Source organism: Nicotiana attenuata, unplaced genomic scaffold, assembly GCF_001879085.1.
Source record: "Nicotiana attenuata strain UT unplaced genomic scaffold, NIATTr2, whole genome shotgun sequence".
Taxonomy (NCBI): Eukaryota; Viridiplantae; Streptophyta; class Magnoliopsida; order Solanales; family Solanaceae; genus Nicotiana; species Nicotiana attenuata.
Window position 1 is genome coordinate 294,670 of NW_017670729.1, and position 17,020 is coordinate 311,689.

The following is a 17,020-nucleotide window of genomic DNA, read 5'->3' on the forward strand; positions in this document are numbered from 1 at the left end:
GAACTTAGGCTTGAATTCGATGTAATTTGGTGGTTTTGGTGTTGTTTGAGGTGTTTTGATGATTGGAGCAAGTTTGAATGATATTTTAGGATGCGTTGATACTTTTGGTTGAGGTCCCAGGGGCCTGGGTGATTTCGGATGGCCAACGGAAGGTTTTTTTGGGACTTTGGATGTTGCAGAAAATTGCAGGTCAGTGCTGCAGAGTGTTGCTCTATGCGATCGCAGGAGAGGCTTTGCGATCGCATAGAAGGATTTTTGGGGCTGGTCAGTTGCTCTATGCGATCGCAGTGTAGTGTTCGCGATCGCGTAGTGTCAAGAGTTCATGCAGTGCGATCGCAGGAGTGTTATTGCGATCGCATAGAGAAATCTTGGGAGTTTGGATTTTTGTTCATCGCGATCGCGTGGGTGCGTCTGCAATCGCGTAAGGTAAAGTGTTTGGTCATTGCGATCGCAGGGATGTTTGTGCGATCGCGTAGTGTTAAAAATGGAGCTGGAAATTTTGTTCAATGCGATCGCAAGCCTGGGGTTGCGATCGCGTAGAAGGAAGGGCAGCTGGACAGAAGGGTTTTTATTAACATTTCATCCGCGAACTAAGTATTTTCACCATTGTTGAGCATCCTTGAGAGCTTTTGGATGGGATTGAAGAGAGTTTCGACGGGATTGATTGGAGGTAAGTCCTATGAACTAAAAACACGTTTTTATTGTGAATTTAGATTGAAAAACTAAGGAATTAAGGAGTTAGAATGGAGGTTAGGGCTTGAACTTAAGAGAGTTAAGAATGGGGATTTGAGGGGTCATTTGGACTCCGATTTTGGTAATCTTTATATGTATAGACTCGTGGCGAGATAAGGAACCCATTGATGTAAAATTTTCTGATTTTCGAGATGTGGGCCCGAGGCTCGGGTTTTGCCAATTTCGAGATTTTTAATAATTTTCGATTGGGTATTGTTCCATTGGCATATTGTGACGTATTCGTTGTGGTTTTGGATAGATTCGACGCGCGTGGAGGCCGACTTGAGGGGCAAAGGCGTCGCGAGCTAGAGATTTCGCCGGTTCGAGGTGAGTAATGATTGTAAATGATATTTTCCTGAACCTGCAAGATCTGGTATTTTAAGCCTAAGGCATCCCGGAACCTACTCGAAACTCACCAGAGCCCTCGGGGCTCCAAACCAAACATACACACCACCTCAAAAACATCCTACGGACTTATCCGTGCGATCAAATCGCCAAAATAACATCATATACATCAAATCAAGCCTCAAAGCTCATGATTTCTTCCAAATTTTTCATAGAACATCAAATTCCCATTTTAAGTCTGAAATACGTCGAACGACGTCCGTTCTCAACCGAACTTTACAGAAAGTGCTTAAATCATATATAAGAATTGTACCGGGCGCCGGAACCACAATACGGTCCCGATACCATAGTCTTATAATCAATTTTCGTTTCCAATTTCATTAATTATTTCCAAAAATAATTTCACACAAAAAATTATTTCTCGGACTTGGGACCTCGGAATTTGATTCCGGGCGTACGCCCAAGTCCCGGGTCCGGATCCGTTTACCTAAAATGTTGACCGAAGTCAAACATAGTCAATTTAATATCAAAATTTAGTGTTTTTCTCACGGAATTCATATTTAAGTTTTTCGGCTACGCGCCCGGACTGCGTACGCAAATCGAGGCGACCCTAGATGAAGTTTTCAAGGCCTCAGAAGTACGGAATGGGTAAGAAAACAAGTGATGACCCCTTTGGGTCGTCACAATTTGGCCAAGCTTCTCAAGAGGCCAAAAGTGCTTTTTTCCCAAAAGCAGTTTTTTTCCCCTAACTTGAGGTGTTTGGCCAAGCATTCTTGAGGAAAAAAAGGTGCTTTTGGGAAGAAGCAGAAGCAATTTTTGAGAAGCAGAAAAAAGCAGCTTCTTCCCAAAAGCAGAAGCAGAAGCAGTTTTGACTTTTATTCTTACCAAAAATGCCCTTAACAAAATATAGTATATACCAAAATAACCGTTAAACCTAATACTTAGGATATTAATGTATAAATATTTCTTCTTATTTTTATGATTGCTTTCTAATATATAGTGACTTTTGCGGTGAATGCTTTTATATTTGTTGAATGATTTTTAATATATTTAACTTATATTAAAAGAATTAAGTACTTTTTAATTTTATTTTTATATTTTACTTAAATAAAATGAAAATATTTAATTATTGCATGTACTAACAAAATTTTGAGATTATTTATTTACTTATAATATTAACTATAAAGTAAATCTACTCATGTCCTTATTTGTAATTTGATATTTAAAAGCACTTTCTGAAAAGTTTGGCCAAACACAAATTATTGCTCAAAAGTGCTTTTCAGAGTAATTAGCCAAACACAAATTGTTTCTCTCAAAAAGTACTTTTTTCAAAAGCACTTTTAAAAAAAACACTTTTCAAAATAAGCTGATTTCTCCATTTTGGCTAAACATGCTATAAGTGTCTATTTATAGAACTAAATGACATGTTAATAATAGAAATTAAAAAATGATGTATCAATCTAGGTTGCATAATCCGATTTTCTCTAATCATTTACTTCCCTGGGTCAAGGTCAAACAAGGCTAATATTACACACACAAAAAAATAAGCGGGTCTATGTGTAAAGTCCCTAAAAATTTACCGTCATATCATATCAACGTCCCTCGACAGTAGGCGCAGTGTGCTTTAGGCCGTGGCCGAACTTCTCTTCCTTTAGCCGGTGAACGCTAACGTGCGCAAGGGCGTTTCCTCCCTTTTCTCACTCTCTCTCTCTAGAAGATTCCATTCACGCGACCTCAGACACTCACACACAGCTCCAACGTTCAGGTCCGATCCTTCCTTTTGCCCCCTCAAAAAACCCTAATTTTCTAACATTTCTTACTATTTCATCTCAATTTTGGGCTGTTCGTAGTTGTTAACAATTCATAGGCTCTAATTTTGAATGTACTTTTAGTTAACTGAAAAACTGAAATAGTATTATTAATTGTTTGCATTGGCTCTAATTTTCTGGAAAAGGAAGAAGATTTGTGTTTTTTTTGGATATGAATGTTGTTGTGTTTATGAACTCTGGATTTGTTTTGCTGATTCAGTACCCTGGAATGGTTGTATATTGAATGTGTTGATGGAATTTTGGCTAGGGTTTACATGTGGAGGAGGGGAGTGTATTGATTGATGCCCTAGAGGCATGGGGGAGGAAGAGAATATCAAATTAGGGTTGGAGATAGCACCTAAGAAGCGTGTCGAGATGGAGTTTGATTCAGGAGATGATGAGCCTATTGGGTCTTTACTGAAGCTAAAAAGCAAAAAGAACTTGAAAAAAGTCAAGGTGGAACTAGGTAGTAACAAGGCTGTGGTTCGAAAAGCAGCGGTTAAGGATGAAGATTTGGTTGGCATGGATGATACCTTAGCTAGTTTTAGGAAAAAGTTGAAGGGTCCTAAGAAGGATAGTGGATCTGTATCAACTATTGGGAAAAGTTCAAGTAATTTGACAGTGCAATCTCTAGATGGGTCTGTGAACGTAATGGCCAAGATTGTGGAAAAGGATCGGTCAGATGTGGATTGTCTATCTGAAGGGACAATCAATAAAGGTTTTGAGAAAGGAAATAAGAGAAAGAGTAAGAGGCCAAAGCTTGCTTTGGAGCCACAGAAAGTGGAGGTATCTGGGGATATCTCCTTGCTATGTGATAAAAAGAGTGGAAAAAGCTCTCCTAATTGCATTGATGGTGGCATTCTAGAAGATTCACTATCAGCTTTTCTGAAGAAAACACAATCTGGTTTGATTAAGAGATCCCACAGTCCTTTGCAGTTGAAAAGAGGGAAGGAAAGTGAAGCTTTATGTGATGTTTTGAACTCGAGCCCTATTGCAACAGAAACCGTTTCTTCCGTAAGTATGTGCCGGAAATTGGTTGAAGAAATTCCTGAATCCAATGAGAGTGTGCGCGTGGCACTTGATAGCGTTTCAGTAGATATGCAGTCAAAATCAGGTGAGTTAATGCCCATAAAGGAAGAATGTGTCCAACACCTTTCATGGCCAGAGCTTTCTTCTTCTGCATTGAACAATGATGAGTTGTTGAAATCAAGCAATGAGATAGATGATGCATCTTCCATTAAGGTCTCAGGTGTCCTAGATGGTGAGATCAAATGTCACATTAAACTTAGTGAAGAGGAAATTGCCAGTGTGAATGATATTGCGGGTGGAAATTGTAAGGATCTTCATGATGAGGGTCTCTTGAAGAACTGGCCTAATTGTCATGAAAAGTCTGCTTCCAAGGACGGTTTTAGTGATCATTCAATAACAGCAGGTCGTGATATTTCGTCTGTACATACCAGTACTCCTGAGAATATCGAGAAGCTTGAGTTTGAGCATCCTGTGTCAGAAACCAAGTTCAATGCTGATATGGATGTGAACTCAAATGCAATTTTAAGCAGCCAGGAAACTCATGTAGATGATCAAATTTGCTCTTCAAGCCAAGCAGATGATTCAGGTTCTTGTAGAAGCGTTCAGTTATTGAACAAACTTGATAAACCACTAGGAAGCATTGGAAATGTGTGTATTCAAACTTTGATGCCATCCACCTGCCTTTTAGAAGGCCCACCTGCAGCCAAGGAGGAGACAGGCGCGGAAGGTTGTGGGTATGCTCAAGTTTGTTTGACGCCTGATTTTGTTGCAGCAGATAAGCGTTCAAATGACATTTATGATGAGCAGCGAATTTCTGGTGATTCTGTTGATGACCAAGCTTGTGCTCCAGTTTCCTTGTCAAAGGAGGATGGTCAAGTGTTTGAGGGTGGGTTATCTCCAGTGGCTATAGAAAGGAATCAGCAAGTTAAAGTTGCCAGCCAGATGAAGCACGAGGACCAAAGCATGGAGAATGGTGATGACATCTATGGTTCTTCTAAACAAATGACTATTGATAATTCTGCCACCTCATTGCGCAAGTGCGCTTCAGCTTTCCATCCGAGTCAACTGGCTGATGAGAATTGTGAAGGTGCCAATCATCAAAGTCGTGAATTTGTTACTGGAGATGATGAGGCTGATGCCACATCTTCTCCATCAATTACACCAGAATGTGATGAAAACATTGCTGAAGAAACTGAGTCTCAACTGGCTACCGAGGGAAAAGGGCAGAGACTCTTTTCTGGTCAACGTGCTCCACGTAAGATCAAAAAGCGTAGGCACGGGGACATGGCCTATGAGGGTGATGTTGATTGGGAAATTCTGGTGCATGGGCAAGATTTTCTTCTCAGTCATCAGGATGGAGATGGTAGACATTCCTTCAGAACAAGAGAGAAGCTCGAGTCTATGTTGATAGGTATGGATACTAAAAATGGCGGGGCAGCAGCAGTATCTGTTGGGCTGAAAGCTCGTGAAGTTGGGCCAGTAGAAAGAATCAAGTTTAAGGAGGTGCTGAAGCGCAAAGGTGGACTCCTGGAATATCTAGAATGCAGGTAATGACAGATCTTGTACTCTGAATACCATATCCAGTCTTCTAGTAAATGTACTATTTAAGTTCCTTACAAGAGATTGTCCATGAGATAACTAAATTATGTTTATAATCTTTCCTTTATTTTTGTTGCTTTGGGGTCATTCTGATCTCTGCTCAATTCATTGTTGCCAAAAAAAAAAAAAAATGAACTAGTCCCTGGCTATTTGCATAGAAAAATAAATATGCTCCTGGCTCCTGCTTTCCTTGAAGAACCATTAGATAATAACCCTTCCTAAGAGTAAAAACTAGGGAGAAAGTTTTAGTTAATATTTTAATTTGTAACTAACAACATAATCCACAAGGGTTATCTCTGCCTAGTCTGGTGGGAAAGATATAAGAAATAATGATGCTTGGAAAATGGTCCTGTATCTTGTTAGTTTCAGTAAATACTGGGATGACATTGCAAAAAGTTCTTTTCTCTTTTGGACAGATGACATTGCAAACAATTCCTCTTCTCCTTGCTGACATTGAGTATGATTTGTTACATCTTACATGTGTTGGTTTTGATAGTTATGATGCTGAATTGAATGCATAGAGAAAACTGAAGTGTCTTTTTTGCTTTTTACTAGGAGAAGGCATCTAAGCCCAAGAAAGATGCTAGTTTTATGACTTGAAGGCTTAGTGTATATAAAGTATGCCTTGAAAGCATAGTATCTTTCCTCCCCTTTTTTATGATAACTGAGAAATCCCCGAGCACTAGTGGCGAATGGTTTGAGACTTGGTGGATAATAGGCCCGCCCCTCTACCTTTCTCTATTTAAATACCAGGCTTTTGTTCGTCGCAAGGTTCGAAGTTGTGGCGTGAGCCTAACCCACACATCACAAGCTGTGCTTTTACCACTAGACTAAAGCCTTTAGGGGCTAGTATCTTTCTTCCCCTTTTCTCTTGGATTTTGAACTTTATTCTTTCGTTTTGCTCTCTCTCTCTCTCTCTCTCAATGATATGGTGGGGGCTTTTTTTTGGATAACCGTGGTATCCGGGCCAGCTTGCGCGCACCTCGACTAATTCCATGAGATACCTGCTACCTCCCACTAGCAACAACTACCCGGTAACTCTGTCCATTAAGGCTTAGACAACTACCCGGTAACTCCATTGGGATTTGAACCTGAGACCTCATGGTTCTCATCCACTTCATTGACCGCTAGACCACACCCTGATTTTGCATGAAAATGTAACGCATCACATAACCTTCTAGTTACTTTGTAAAATTTTGTCAACTAAGAGTGATTGCAGTACAAATTAGTTTAATGCATTATCTTATTCATTGAAACAGGCATATATCTTTGCGAAAAATATCTATGCATGCATGGAATTATTTTGGTATTCCTGCCGTCTTAGTTCTTACAGATAAGTATGGCGGTTTTTGCCTTTTGAATGAAATGTATCGTTATCATCTTCTTACACTTGATGCTTTTTTTTAGTTAAACTTGCTTAACATGTACGCACTCCACACAATAGGTGTATATATTATCGTTGATTTTTGAAGTTCTAAATGCTGTTTCTATTGAAAAATTCGTCAGTTTAAATCTTGAAATGATCGACTGTCTTGCATAAATAGAAGATATATTATTGTTTATTTTTGAAGCTCTAAATGCTGTTTCTATTGAAAAATTCATCTATTTAAATCTTGAAATGATCGACTGTCTTGCATAAATACAAGTAAGGAACTTTTATCAGCATCCCACTTTATGGTTGATGAATGCATGTACTGATATACACAATATATGTCAATCTACTAACCCTTGATGTATTTTAAAGCTCAAATTGCTTAACATGCACACAGCACATGTCAATGTTGATTTTTGAAGCTCTAAATGTGTTTCTATTTGAAATATATACTTTGTTAGCAATAAAAAGGGGAAAAAGTTACTTAATATTTTTAGTGATATGGCGGGGGCTTTTGAACAGCACACTTTATCTGATTAGTTGGCTATATAATTGGAACAACTCATTGGTTTCTGTTGTGCATTGGTGTCCTCTCTTATGGTCTAACTACTGTGATAACCATTGATGAACCAAAGAGCTATTTGCTTTGTCCAATATTATGTTGTTTTACTTTGTTTAGTATTTTAGATCATTTTGAGCTAAATATACTTTCTAGTACAACAACAACAATAACATACCGAGTATTATCCCACACCATGGGATCTGGGGAGTCGAACCTGGGTCAATTTCTTGGAAGGCAATTATCATAACCGTTGGAGTACAAGGTGTTCCACCCTCGTTTGTGTGTCTTTTCGTTCATACTCTGGTGGTGCGTAAGAGAAGGGAGCAAGTAGTTTCATTTTTTGACGGGTTGTTAGATCCAGATGTATCTAAAGATTCAAAGTCCCAATCATTCCATGATGCATCCTGCGAGAATACTATTACATTATCTTTGGTTCCAAGAAGGGGAGGGGAGGATAAGACAGCGTTCATGAGCACTGCTATCCCCCATTACCATTTCCGCTCCTCCAATCCCCCTTTCTTCTCAACCAAACATAGCATTCATGAGTGCCGCAAACTTTTGAACTAGGAACATGAGAGGTGATGATTCATTTAGGAAGGTGATAATATAAGAGAAATTCTAGATGAAAAAGAAAATTTTGAACTAAAAAAATTTAAAATTTTCGTGTAATGCAGGTGGATGGGTCTTTAGGGTTCTCACCTTACCCTAACTGCAGCCTGTACTGGAATTTATACATGTCCACCTCACCTCTTCTGATATAATTTATTCTAAAGCCACTCTTAGGCAGGTAATTTATGTATGCACATGCATAGACAATTAGAATATTGTTCCGGGTATTCTTTTTAACAGGGTTTCTCTCTTAGAACAACGGTAGAGGGGAAGGCGGGTGCACCAACTGAGTCAGGCCAAAAACCGGGATTTCTGTAATATAAAAAAACTCTCTCTAGTAACTATTCCTGAAAGCTTCTTTGTTATCTCTATTATAAATCTGAGTTTTGTGACTTAAGGAATTTGGTTTTGGCACTTTCCATTGTTAACTTGCGTACAGTTCGGGATCAGGGAATTTACTGCATGTTAACTTTCCTTTATGATGCAGTTCAATCTTTGTTGTTTTTCATATTTTCATTATTGACTTCTGTTGGTTGGTGAATCTTTGTTGTGATGTAGGAATGAGATTTTGAGCCTTTGGAATAAAGACATCAGTCGTGTCTTACCTCTTTCAGAATGTGGAGTGTCTGAAACCCCTTTGGCGGATGAATCACCTCGGGCTTCTTTAATTAGGCAAATCTATTCATTTCTTGATCACTGTGTAAGTATTTTGCAATCCTCCAAGTTCACATTGGAGTTTTCTTATTCAAGCTGGAGATCTGCCCTTCTTTTTTAATATGATCCTTCTACGTTAAACTATTTTTGGTTCATGAAGTTCTCTTTGCTTGCTAGTTTATCATTAATTTTCACAGTTTAACCACTTTTAAACAGGGCTACATAAATTTTGGAATTGCTTCAGAAAAGGATAAAGCTGAAAATGGTGTCGACCACAACTTGAAAATTTTGAAAGAAGAAAAATTTGTAGAAAACACTGGAGCTCCTGTTACTGATACGGATGATGGAGTTTCTTTTATTCTTGGGAGGTCAAAGAGTTCTGAGATTGTCATGCCAGAGAAGAATGATGTTTCATCTGATGAAGGGAAAAAGATAGAAAACAGTGGAACTGATTGCCAGCTCATTGATAGGCCGGCCATAGAGTTATCTACTCTATCGGAGCAACGAGAATGTCCTGCTGATGATTTGCGGGTAAATGGTTATCTTGATATACAGTCACCCTGTCAACCATTTGATTTAGGTTCAGTTGGTCCAGTGCCTTCAGGTGAAGTTAAGGATAGTGAATTACAGAATATTGTACATCCAGATTTTTTGCCTCCTAACAATACAGAGATTGATGGTAGAACAGCCGATAAACATCTTGTGATTTCAGAAGATACTTGTGGGTTCCCACCTGACTCATTCGGGAGTCAGAGGCAAAACACATGTTGTGATGAAAAAGGGAAAAAAAGAATAATTGTTGTTGGTGCTGGTCCTGCTGGCCTAACCGCAGCACGGCACCTGAAACGCCAAGGATTCCATGTTACCGTGCTCGAGGCCAGAAGTAGAATAGGTGGTCGTGTTTTTACAGATCGCTCATCTCTCTCTGTCCCAGTTGACCTTGGTGCTAGCATTATTACCGGTATTGAGGCAGATGTGGCGACTGAAAGAAGACCGGATCCTTCTTCATTGATTTGTGCACAGTTGGGTCTTGAATTGACTGTGTTGAACAGTGATTGTCCACTGTACGATGTAGCTACTGGCCAGAAAGTACCAGCAGATCTAGATGAAGCATTGGAAGCAGAATTCAATAGCTTATTGGATGATATGGTACTGTTGGTTGCTCAAAAAGGGGAGCATGCGATGCGGATGTCTTTGGAGGATGGTTTAGAATATGCACTTAAGAGACGTCGCAAGGCTCGTTTTGCAAGAAATCATATGGGTAATGAACCACAAAAATCATCAGTAACAGCAGTGGAATCCATGACACTTCCTGATGGGGGAACTTCTCAAAATCTTAGTTCTAAGATAGAGATCTTGAGCCCTCTTGAGAGGAGGGTAATGGATTGGCATTTTGCCAACTTGGAGTATGGTTGTGCTGCATTACTTAAAGAAGTCTCTCTTCCTTATTGGAATCAGGATGATGCATATGGAGGTTTTGGTGGAGCTCATTGTATGATTAAAGGCGGCTACAGCTCCGTTGTTGAATCTCTGCGTGAGGGACTTTGCGTTCACTTAAACCACATTGTTACTGATATTTCATATTGCAAAGAAGACATTCCGACAAAAAATGACTTATTTAACAAGGTAAAAGTTTCTACGTCAAATGGACGAGAGTTTTCAGGAGATGCAGTCCTTATTACAGTTCCATTAGGGTGTCTTAAGGCAGAAACCATTAAATTTTCACCACCTTTACCCTACTGGAAAGATTTGTCTATCCAACGGCTCGGCTTTGGTGTTCTTAATAAAGTTGTGTTGGAGTTTCCTGAAGTATTTTGGGACGATTCTATTGATTACTTTGGTGCGACTGCAGAAGAAACAGACCAGAGGGGGAGATGCTTTATGTTCTGGAATGTCAAGAAAACTGTTGGGGCACCTGTTCTTATAGCGTTAGTGGTTGGAAAAGCTGCTATAGATGGCCAGGACATGAGCTCCTCTGACCATGTAAAGCATTCATTACTGGTTCTGCGCAAGCTTTATGGTGAGAACAGGGTACCTGATCCAGTTGCTTCTGTGGTCACCGACTGGGGAAAAGATCCTTATAGCTATGGGGCTTACTCTTATGTGGCTGTAGGGTCATCTGGAGAAGATTATGACATATTGGGCAGGCCTGTGGAGAACTGTATATTTTTTGCGGGTGAAGCTACTTGCAAGGAGCACCCTGACACAGTTGGTGGTGCAATGATGAGTGGGTTACGAGAAGCTGTGCGCATAATCGATATATTGACTACAGGCACTGATTACACAGCAGAAGTAGAGGCAATGGAGGATGCAAAGAGGCATTCGGATGTTGAAAGGAGTGAAATAAGGGACATTATGAAGAGACTTGAAGCAGTAGAGCTCTCAAGTGTATTGTGCAAGAACTCTTTGGATGGGGTGCAGATTTTGACCCGGGAAAATTTGTTAAGGGACTTGTTCTGTAATGCCAACACAACAGCAGGAAGATTGCATCTCGCGAAAGAACTGTTGAAACTTCCTGTAGAAGTGTTGAGATCTTTTGCTGGAACTAAAGAAGGCCTTAGCACACTTAATTTGTGGATGCTGGTATGATTCCTCACATATTTCAGTTTCATGCCATATCTGTCGACCACAGATTGCTTGTTGTCTGACTCATGTTTGTTGGTCACAGGACTCCTTGGGCAAAGATGGGACCCAACTCTTGCGTCATTGTGTTCGTATACTAGTAAAGGTTTCAACTGATTTGCTTGCAGTCCGACTGTCAGGTACCTTTGAGAAAAGGAACTACCCCCCATCCCTCCTATTCTGCTCTCCTTCTAGTCATCTATTATGTTAACCTTTTTTTGAGTATTTCGGGGGTTGGTGGTTGGAGATGCAGTTCTGCAATATTCTTTGAAACTGTTCGGCTTTTTCCCCATATTGTTGATATAAGCTAATTGTTACCTCCTAATTATTACTTGCATGTGCCACCGGGGCCATCTATATTCTCTATAACCATTTCTTGCATTTGAGTTTCTATGCGTTAAACCCAAAGTATTTGCGTTGTATATCCGTTAATTGCTAATGATCATTATAATCATCATATCACTGGTGCATTTGCTTCGTCTTTGTATTGATTTTATTGATCCTATTGTTGTCATCTTTTATTCAGGTATCGGGAAAACTGTAAAAGAAAAAGTCTGTGTGCATACTAGCCGTGACATACGTGCCATAGCAAGTCAGCTTGTCAATGTGTGGATAGAAATTTTTCGAAAGGAGAAGGCTGCTAATGGTGGTCTGAAATTATTAAGGCAATCCACTACTGCTGATACTTCAAAGAGTAAACACACTGGAGCACCTGGAAAACCACCAATTCGCAATGCCAACAACAAGAAGCTGAATGTCAAGCTAGCCACGTTAGAAACTATTCCAGATGTTGAACCATCAACCTCTCAAGCGTCAGTAGGAAGGCAAAATGATACCACTGAGGAAAGGCAAGATTTTCCCATGTCTGAGGATGAAAAGGCTGCATTCGCCGCTGCAGAAGCAGCTCGTGTTGCTGCTCTTGCAGCTGCTGAGGTTAGTTCCTTATAATGTATCATCCCCTAGATTTATTGATCGTATTGATTCATTGTTTCAATCTGGGAATATGCTACATTTTACTGGTTTTTGGGTTATTCCTCGAGTATGCGAATTATTAGAAAAAGGGGAAACACACAATGTCGGATTCTTTTGTTATGTTAATTTTGGGCTGCTCTACATTGCAAATTTTGTTATCTGTTTAATGTTTTTTTCCTCAAATAGATCTTGGCTCCTCTTAGGCTGCTGTACAATAATTACACTTCATTGCAGGCTTATGCTTCATCTGGTGCTAAGTGTAACATGCCTCTGCAGCTTCCTAAGATACCCTCATTTCACAAATTTGCTAGACGGGAACAATATGCAAATGATGAGTCTGACATCAGAAGGAATTGGCCTGGTGGTGCAGTAGGAAGGCAAGATTGCTTATCTGAAATAGACTCCCGCAACTGCCGAGTGAGGGATTGGTCTGTTGATTTTTCTGCTGCTGGTGTGAACCTTGACAGTTCAAGAATGTCTGTTGATAATCGCTCGCAGCGTAGCCTCTCAAATGACAATGCATGTCAGTTTAATTTTAGGGAGCACTCAGGAGAAAGTGCACCTGTAGATAGTAGTATATTCACCAAAGCTTGGGTTGATAGCTCAAGTAGTATAGGGATAAAGGATTACAATGCCATTGAAATGTGGCAATGTCAAGCAGCTGCTGCTAATTCTGATTTCTATGATCCAGTGATGCATGTCACTGATGAAGAGGATTCAAACATGAGTTCCAAAATGCTTATGAGAAAGCATGATGTGTTAGTGTGTGAGAGCTCTGCTTCACAAATTACTGTAAATAAAGAGATGTTGCATGATCAGCCGAGAGGAGCAGAAAGAATCAAGCAGGCTGTTGTAGATTATGTTGGATCTTTGCTGATGCCTCTTTATAAAGCACGGAAACTCGATAAGGAAGGGTATAAATCAATAATGAAGAAAACTGCTACAAAGGTCTGATTTCTGTCATGTCTCACCTCTAGTTATCTAGCCTATTGGATTCTTTAATCTTTTTTTCCCATAATTTGGGGTCTTTACTCTTTTTATATCTATCCTTTGTGAACTGATCTTGTTCCAAACTCAAGGTAATGGAACATGCCACGGATGCTGAAAAGTCAATGCTGGTGTACGAATTTCTTGATTTCAAACGTAAAAACAAGGTACAAACTGCTCTCAGTTGATGTCATCTTTTTACATCGTTTAATAGGTTCAGTTGAGTAGTTTTCTTATTTATGTCTTCCTCCATGCCTTCACCTTTCGATAACAGTAATTCACAAAACCATATCCTGAGTGTGCCGTCAGCCATGAATTTGTTCCTAGGTTGTTGTAACATAGTCCCAATCTTGATTAAACAGTAATCTCAAAACAGTACCCTAACCGTGCCCTCAGCCATGAATTTGTTCCTAATCGAGTTGTTATAACATAGTCGCGATCTTGATTTTAATTGGTCCATTTGTTTATCGCCAATGAAAACACGTGATTTCATGGCCTACCATGAGAGTAGTGTCAATTTAAGCCCAAATACCCAGAGCAACCAAAGTATTTACCAGTGGAAATCCATTGAATCAATATCAGCCCAATCATGTTGATCTGGATAAAACAGTAGGCTGGTTGGATTATCTCCCATTATTCAAAAGCACCGATCTAAATCCCATTTGAAACCCCTCAGTGAGAGTGTTTTGATGTAATTCAGGGCAAAATAGTTATTAGCAAAAGGTTCTGAAAACAAAAAAATTGAAAGAAAAGAAACATGCAAACTATGTTGCTCGGATTCTCCGAAAATGTGGCCGGATACGTGTCGGATTCTCCAAAAGTAGTGCATTTTTGAAGGATCCGACACGGGTGTGGCTACATTTTGGAGAGTCCGCGCAACATAGCATGCAAAAGGAAATGAAGGAAAAGGAGTTGCAGGTCCACCTCCACCACCCCACTCCCACCAGCAATATAGTCTTCTTCTTTCCCAGCAAATCCCATACCCTGCTTCTGGCCTCCCTTGTTTCTGACTCCCTCTATCACACTCTTAACAGTGCCACTGTCCCCTCTCTCCCACGCTGTAATCATATTGTACCCTCCATTGCCACTTAGGACAGCACCTCCCATTTGCCGGTAATGGGCAGATTGTCGCCTTTAAAAAAGAATGCGTGTAGGTCAAAGTGAGAACAATGGATACAGTTGGGATCAAAATACCAAGGATTATTATGATAAAATAAAAAAGACCAAGAATTATATGGATCTGTTTGGAGATTTACTCGAAAGAAATACTTGTATTTTTCATAGCACTTGCTCAATGTGCTTGATATTTGTTTTCTCTTTTCGTTGCTTCTCTGCCTTTGATTTGTTGTATTGGTAAATCTGCAGATTAGAGATTTCGTTGACAAGTTGATAGAAAGGTATATGCTGATGAAGCCGGGTGCAAAATCATAATGGACCACGGATGAATAATCATCCTTATTGATGCTTTGCCACAGCGTGATTGGTCTGATCAATTTGTTCACTAGTGGATACCACAATCATTGGCGAGTGAGGAATGTCTTCCTCATTAAAAAATGATCCTTGCTAAGCTAGTTGTCTATAGAGCTGCAGGCAAGAAAGACAAGACCGTTTTGTTGAGCATCTTGTGGATCTGTTAATAGTCAGAGACTGATCAATTGTCCTGCCATAAATTTGGCACTTTTGACATTTCTGTAGCAGTGTGCCTGCAAGAAAAACATTCTCAAGGTGGAAAAGTCGGTTGAAAAGATAAACATTTTTGCCATGTGAATGTTATACTTCTACTCCTGCTGATAGACGTGAATTCCTTCGGAGATAACAAGATTAGGTTTACAATTGGTAGTCAGATTTGAAGCTGTATTATTTAGGGAAAAAGTAGCCCTTTCTTTCTTTCTTTCTTTCTTTCAGTTCTGGGTTCTCTTTTGAATCACTTCTGACTTTTCTTTAGTTTTGGTATGTGTACAGCTTAGGATTGTTATTGTTGCAACAAATATACATAACATTTTGAGGCATCATATCCTTACTTCATTTTGAAATCTTCTGATTTTTTTCTCAGAATAAGTAAAACAAAACTCTCCATTTTCCCTTCCTTAAATAAATTTATTTACTGAAGATCATTATTATTATTATTTTTTTTGATAAGTCTGAAGGTGAAATCTCTTAGTGATCCTATATCAAATTTCTTGCTCTGATCTGTGGAACTGCTCCATGGAATCAAAAGAACATTTTGAGCTGTGTGCTTTTGGCAATTTTCTCCAAGTGGCTTGATCTTGGTTCATGATGTTTCCTAGTTCCTACGCATTATGCAGTGAAGAAGGCAAAAAGAAGAGGGAACAAACGGAGTACACAAGTGAGTTTTCTATATCCTGTTTCCGTTTCCTCTCCTTGCCCCCTAGTGGGATGATTGATCTTTATTCGCTCCAAAGGTTAGTGCTGGAACTTCGGGGATTTACATGCCATTTTGTTATTGAAAGTGAGGTGATTGTTTCCCCTTGTACTCTTTTTCTTTCAACGAAAATGTTATGTTATTTAAATGCACCTTATGTTATTCAAATGCACTTTCATTCTGCATTAGAAGTTTGCATTTGATGAAGAGATGAATGCATGCATTTTATGCATATTTGCGGTTGTAGTCTTTTGATTTCTCACATACGCCATCTGATCTTATACTTTTTCCTTTATTGTCAGGTTAAGCGTGTAGCTGAGAGAATACTTGACAGGAGGAGAGTCTTCTCTTTGGACTTGGCTTTTCCAGTCCTTATCTGTTGTTTTTTATTTATTTATTATTATTATTATTAAAATTATTATTTCTTCGAGTCTTTGGGTTCATTGGGATCATTATACGTTCCAGATCTATTATTTTTGAGGGCCTTCTACATTTTTGGTATTATCAATTAGAAATTGTGTTTATTTCTCCTCCTATTGTGTCACTCTCTGTCTCTCTGTAAGATTTCGAGGAGATTGCCTATCCATCAGGCAAAGAAGTATATCCTCGGATTGGGTTGGTGAATTTGATCATATACACTTTCGCAGAAGCATATCACTTATCATATTGAACATCTTGGAATGAAATACTGGCCGTAAATAAAGATGAAAATGTCAGCTCTACGCTGTTCACTGCAGAATGCTGTTGATTGTTCTATCATTGAGACGGATGAAGAGGTTCATAATTGGCTTGCTAGCATCCAATCTTTTTCCAAATGTCCAAGGCCCCCTTTTGAGATTACTTGGTATCAAGTCTTTGGATGTTCATGTGAGGCCAATGGTCATTGTTCATTATACGCGTTACTGCAAATTGTAGTGGACTATATGGTCTTTTAGTTGGCCAATCTATCTGTTATTTGCAGAGGTAACTCTTTCCACTTCCATCATTTACTGGCCAATTGTAGTGGACTTTATGGTCTTTTATTTTGCTGTTCTATCTGTTAATTGCAAAGGTAGCTATTTCTGCTTCCATAATTTAGTTCAAAGTCAGATTTTTCTTGTACTAGTGTGAAAGTCTAATCATTAAAGCTTTTCCATAATTTTCTGGGCATGTGGTAGCTTGTTTCTCAAATACTCCTGTATATGTCCGATGTATGGTTGTGTACTCATGCTTATTTTTGCCCAAGGGAACACTGCAGTTCATAACTTTGCCTCCTATATTTGTTGTCTTACTCAATTAACTGAGAAGTGCACATAAGATATTCTGGCAAATTGATTTCCTAGTTCCTTTCTCTAACTGTTGTTGAT

General features: G+C 39.3%; 1 protein-coding gene across 3 annotated transcripts; it reads left to right on the forward strand.

Annotated features, from left to right (window-relative positions):
- Window positions 1-2,666: 2,666 nt before the first annotated feature.
- On the forward strand, window positions 2,667-15,324 carry LOC109242733 (lysine-specific histone demethylase 1 homolog 3). Of its 3 annotated transcripts, none has more exons than XM_019409584.1 (9): window positions 2,667-2,842; window positions 3,106-5,461; window positions 8,615-8,756; window positions 8,927-11,293; window positions 11,379-11,472; window positions 11,859-12,265; window positions 12,539-13,252; window positions 13,384-13,458; window positions 14,657-15,324. In XM_019409584.1, the coding sequence occupies exons 2-9, from the start codon at window positions 3,201-3,203 to the stop codon at window positions 14,720-14,722; spliced, it is 6,126 nt and encodes a 2,041-aa protein (XP_019265129.1). In that variant the 5' UTR covers window positions 2,667-2,842; window positions 3,106-3,200; the 3' UTR covers window positions 14,723-15,324. The 3 variants fall into 3 exon arrangements, with proteins under 3 accessions (XP_019265129.1, XP_019265130.1, XP_019265128.1); XM_019409585.1 differs by having other exon boundaries at window positions 3,154-5,461; XM_019409583.1 differs by having other exon boundaries at window positions 2,667-5,461.
- Window positions 15,325-17,020: the final 1,696 nt, after the last annotated feature.

Bases quoted from the DNA above. Each gene is read 5' to 3' on its own strand.
- LOC109242733 (XM_019409583.1), top strand. From the start codon at position 3,201: ATGGGGGAGGAAGAGAATATCAAATTAGGGTTGGAGATAGCACCTAAG. The intron at 11,473-11,858 runs GTACCTTTGAGA...TCTTTTATTCAG, and splicing joins GCTTGCAGTCCGACTGTCAG to GTATCGGGAAAACTGTAAAA. The intron at 12,266-12,538 runs GTTAGTTCCTTA...ACTTCATTGCAG, and splicing joins CTGCTCTTGCAGCTGCTGAG to GCTTATGCTTCATCTGGTGC.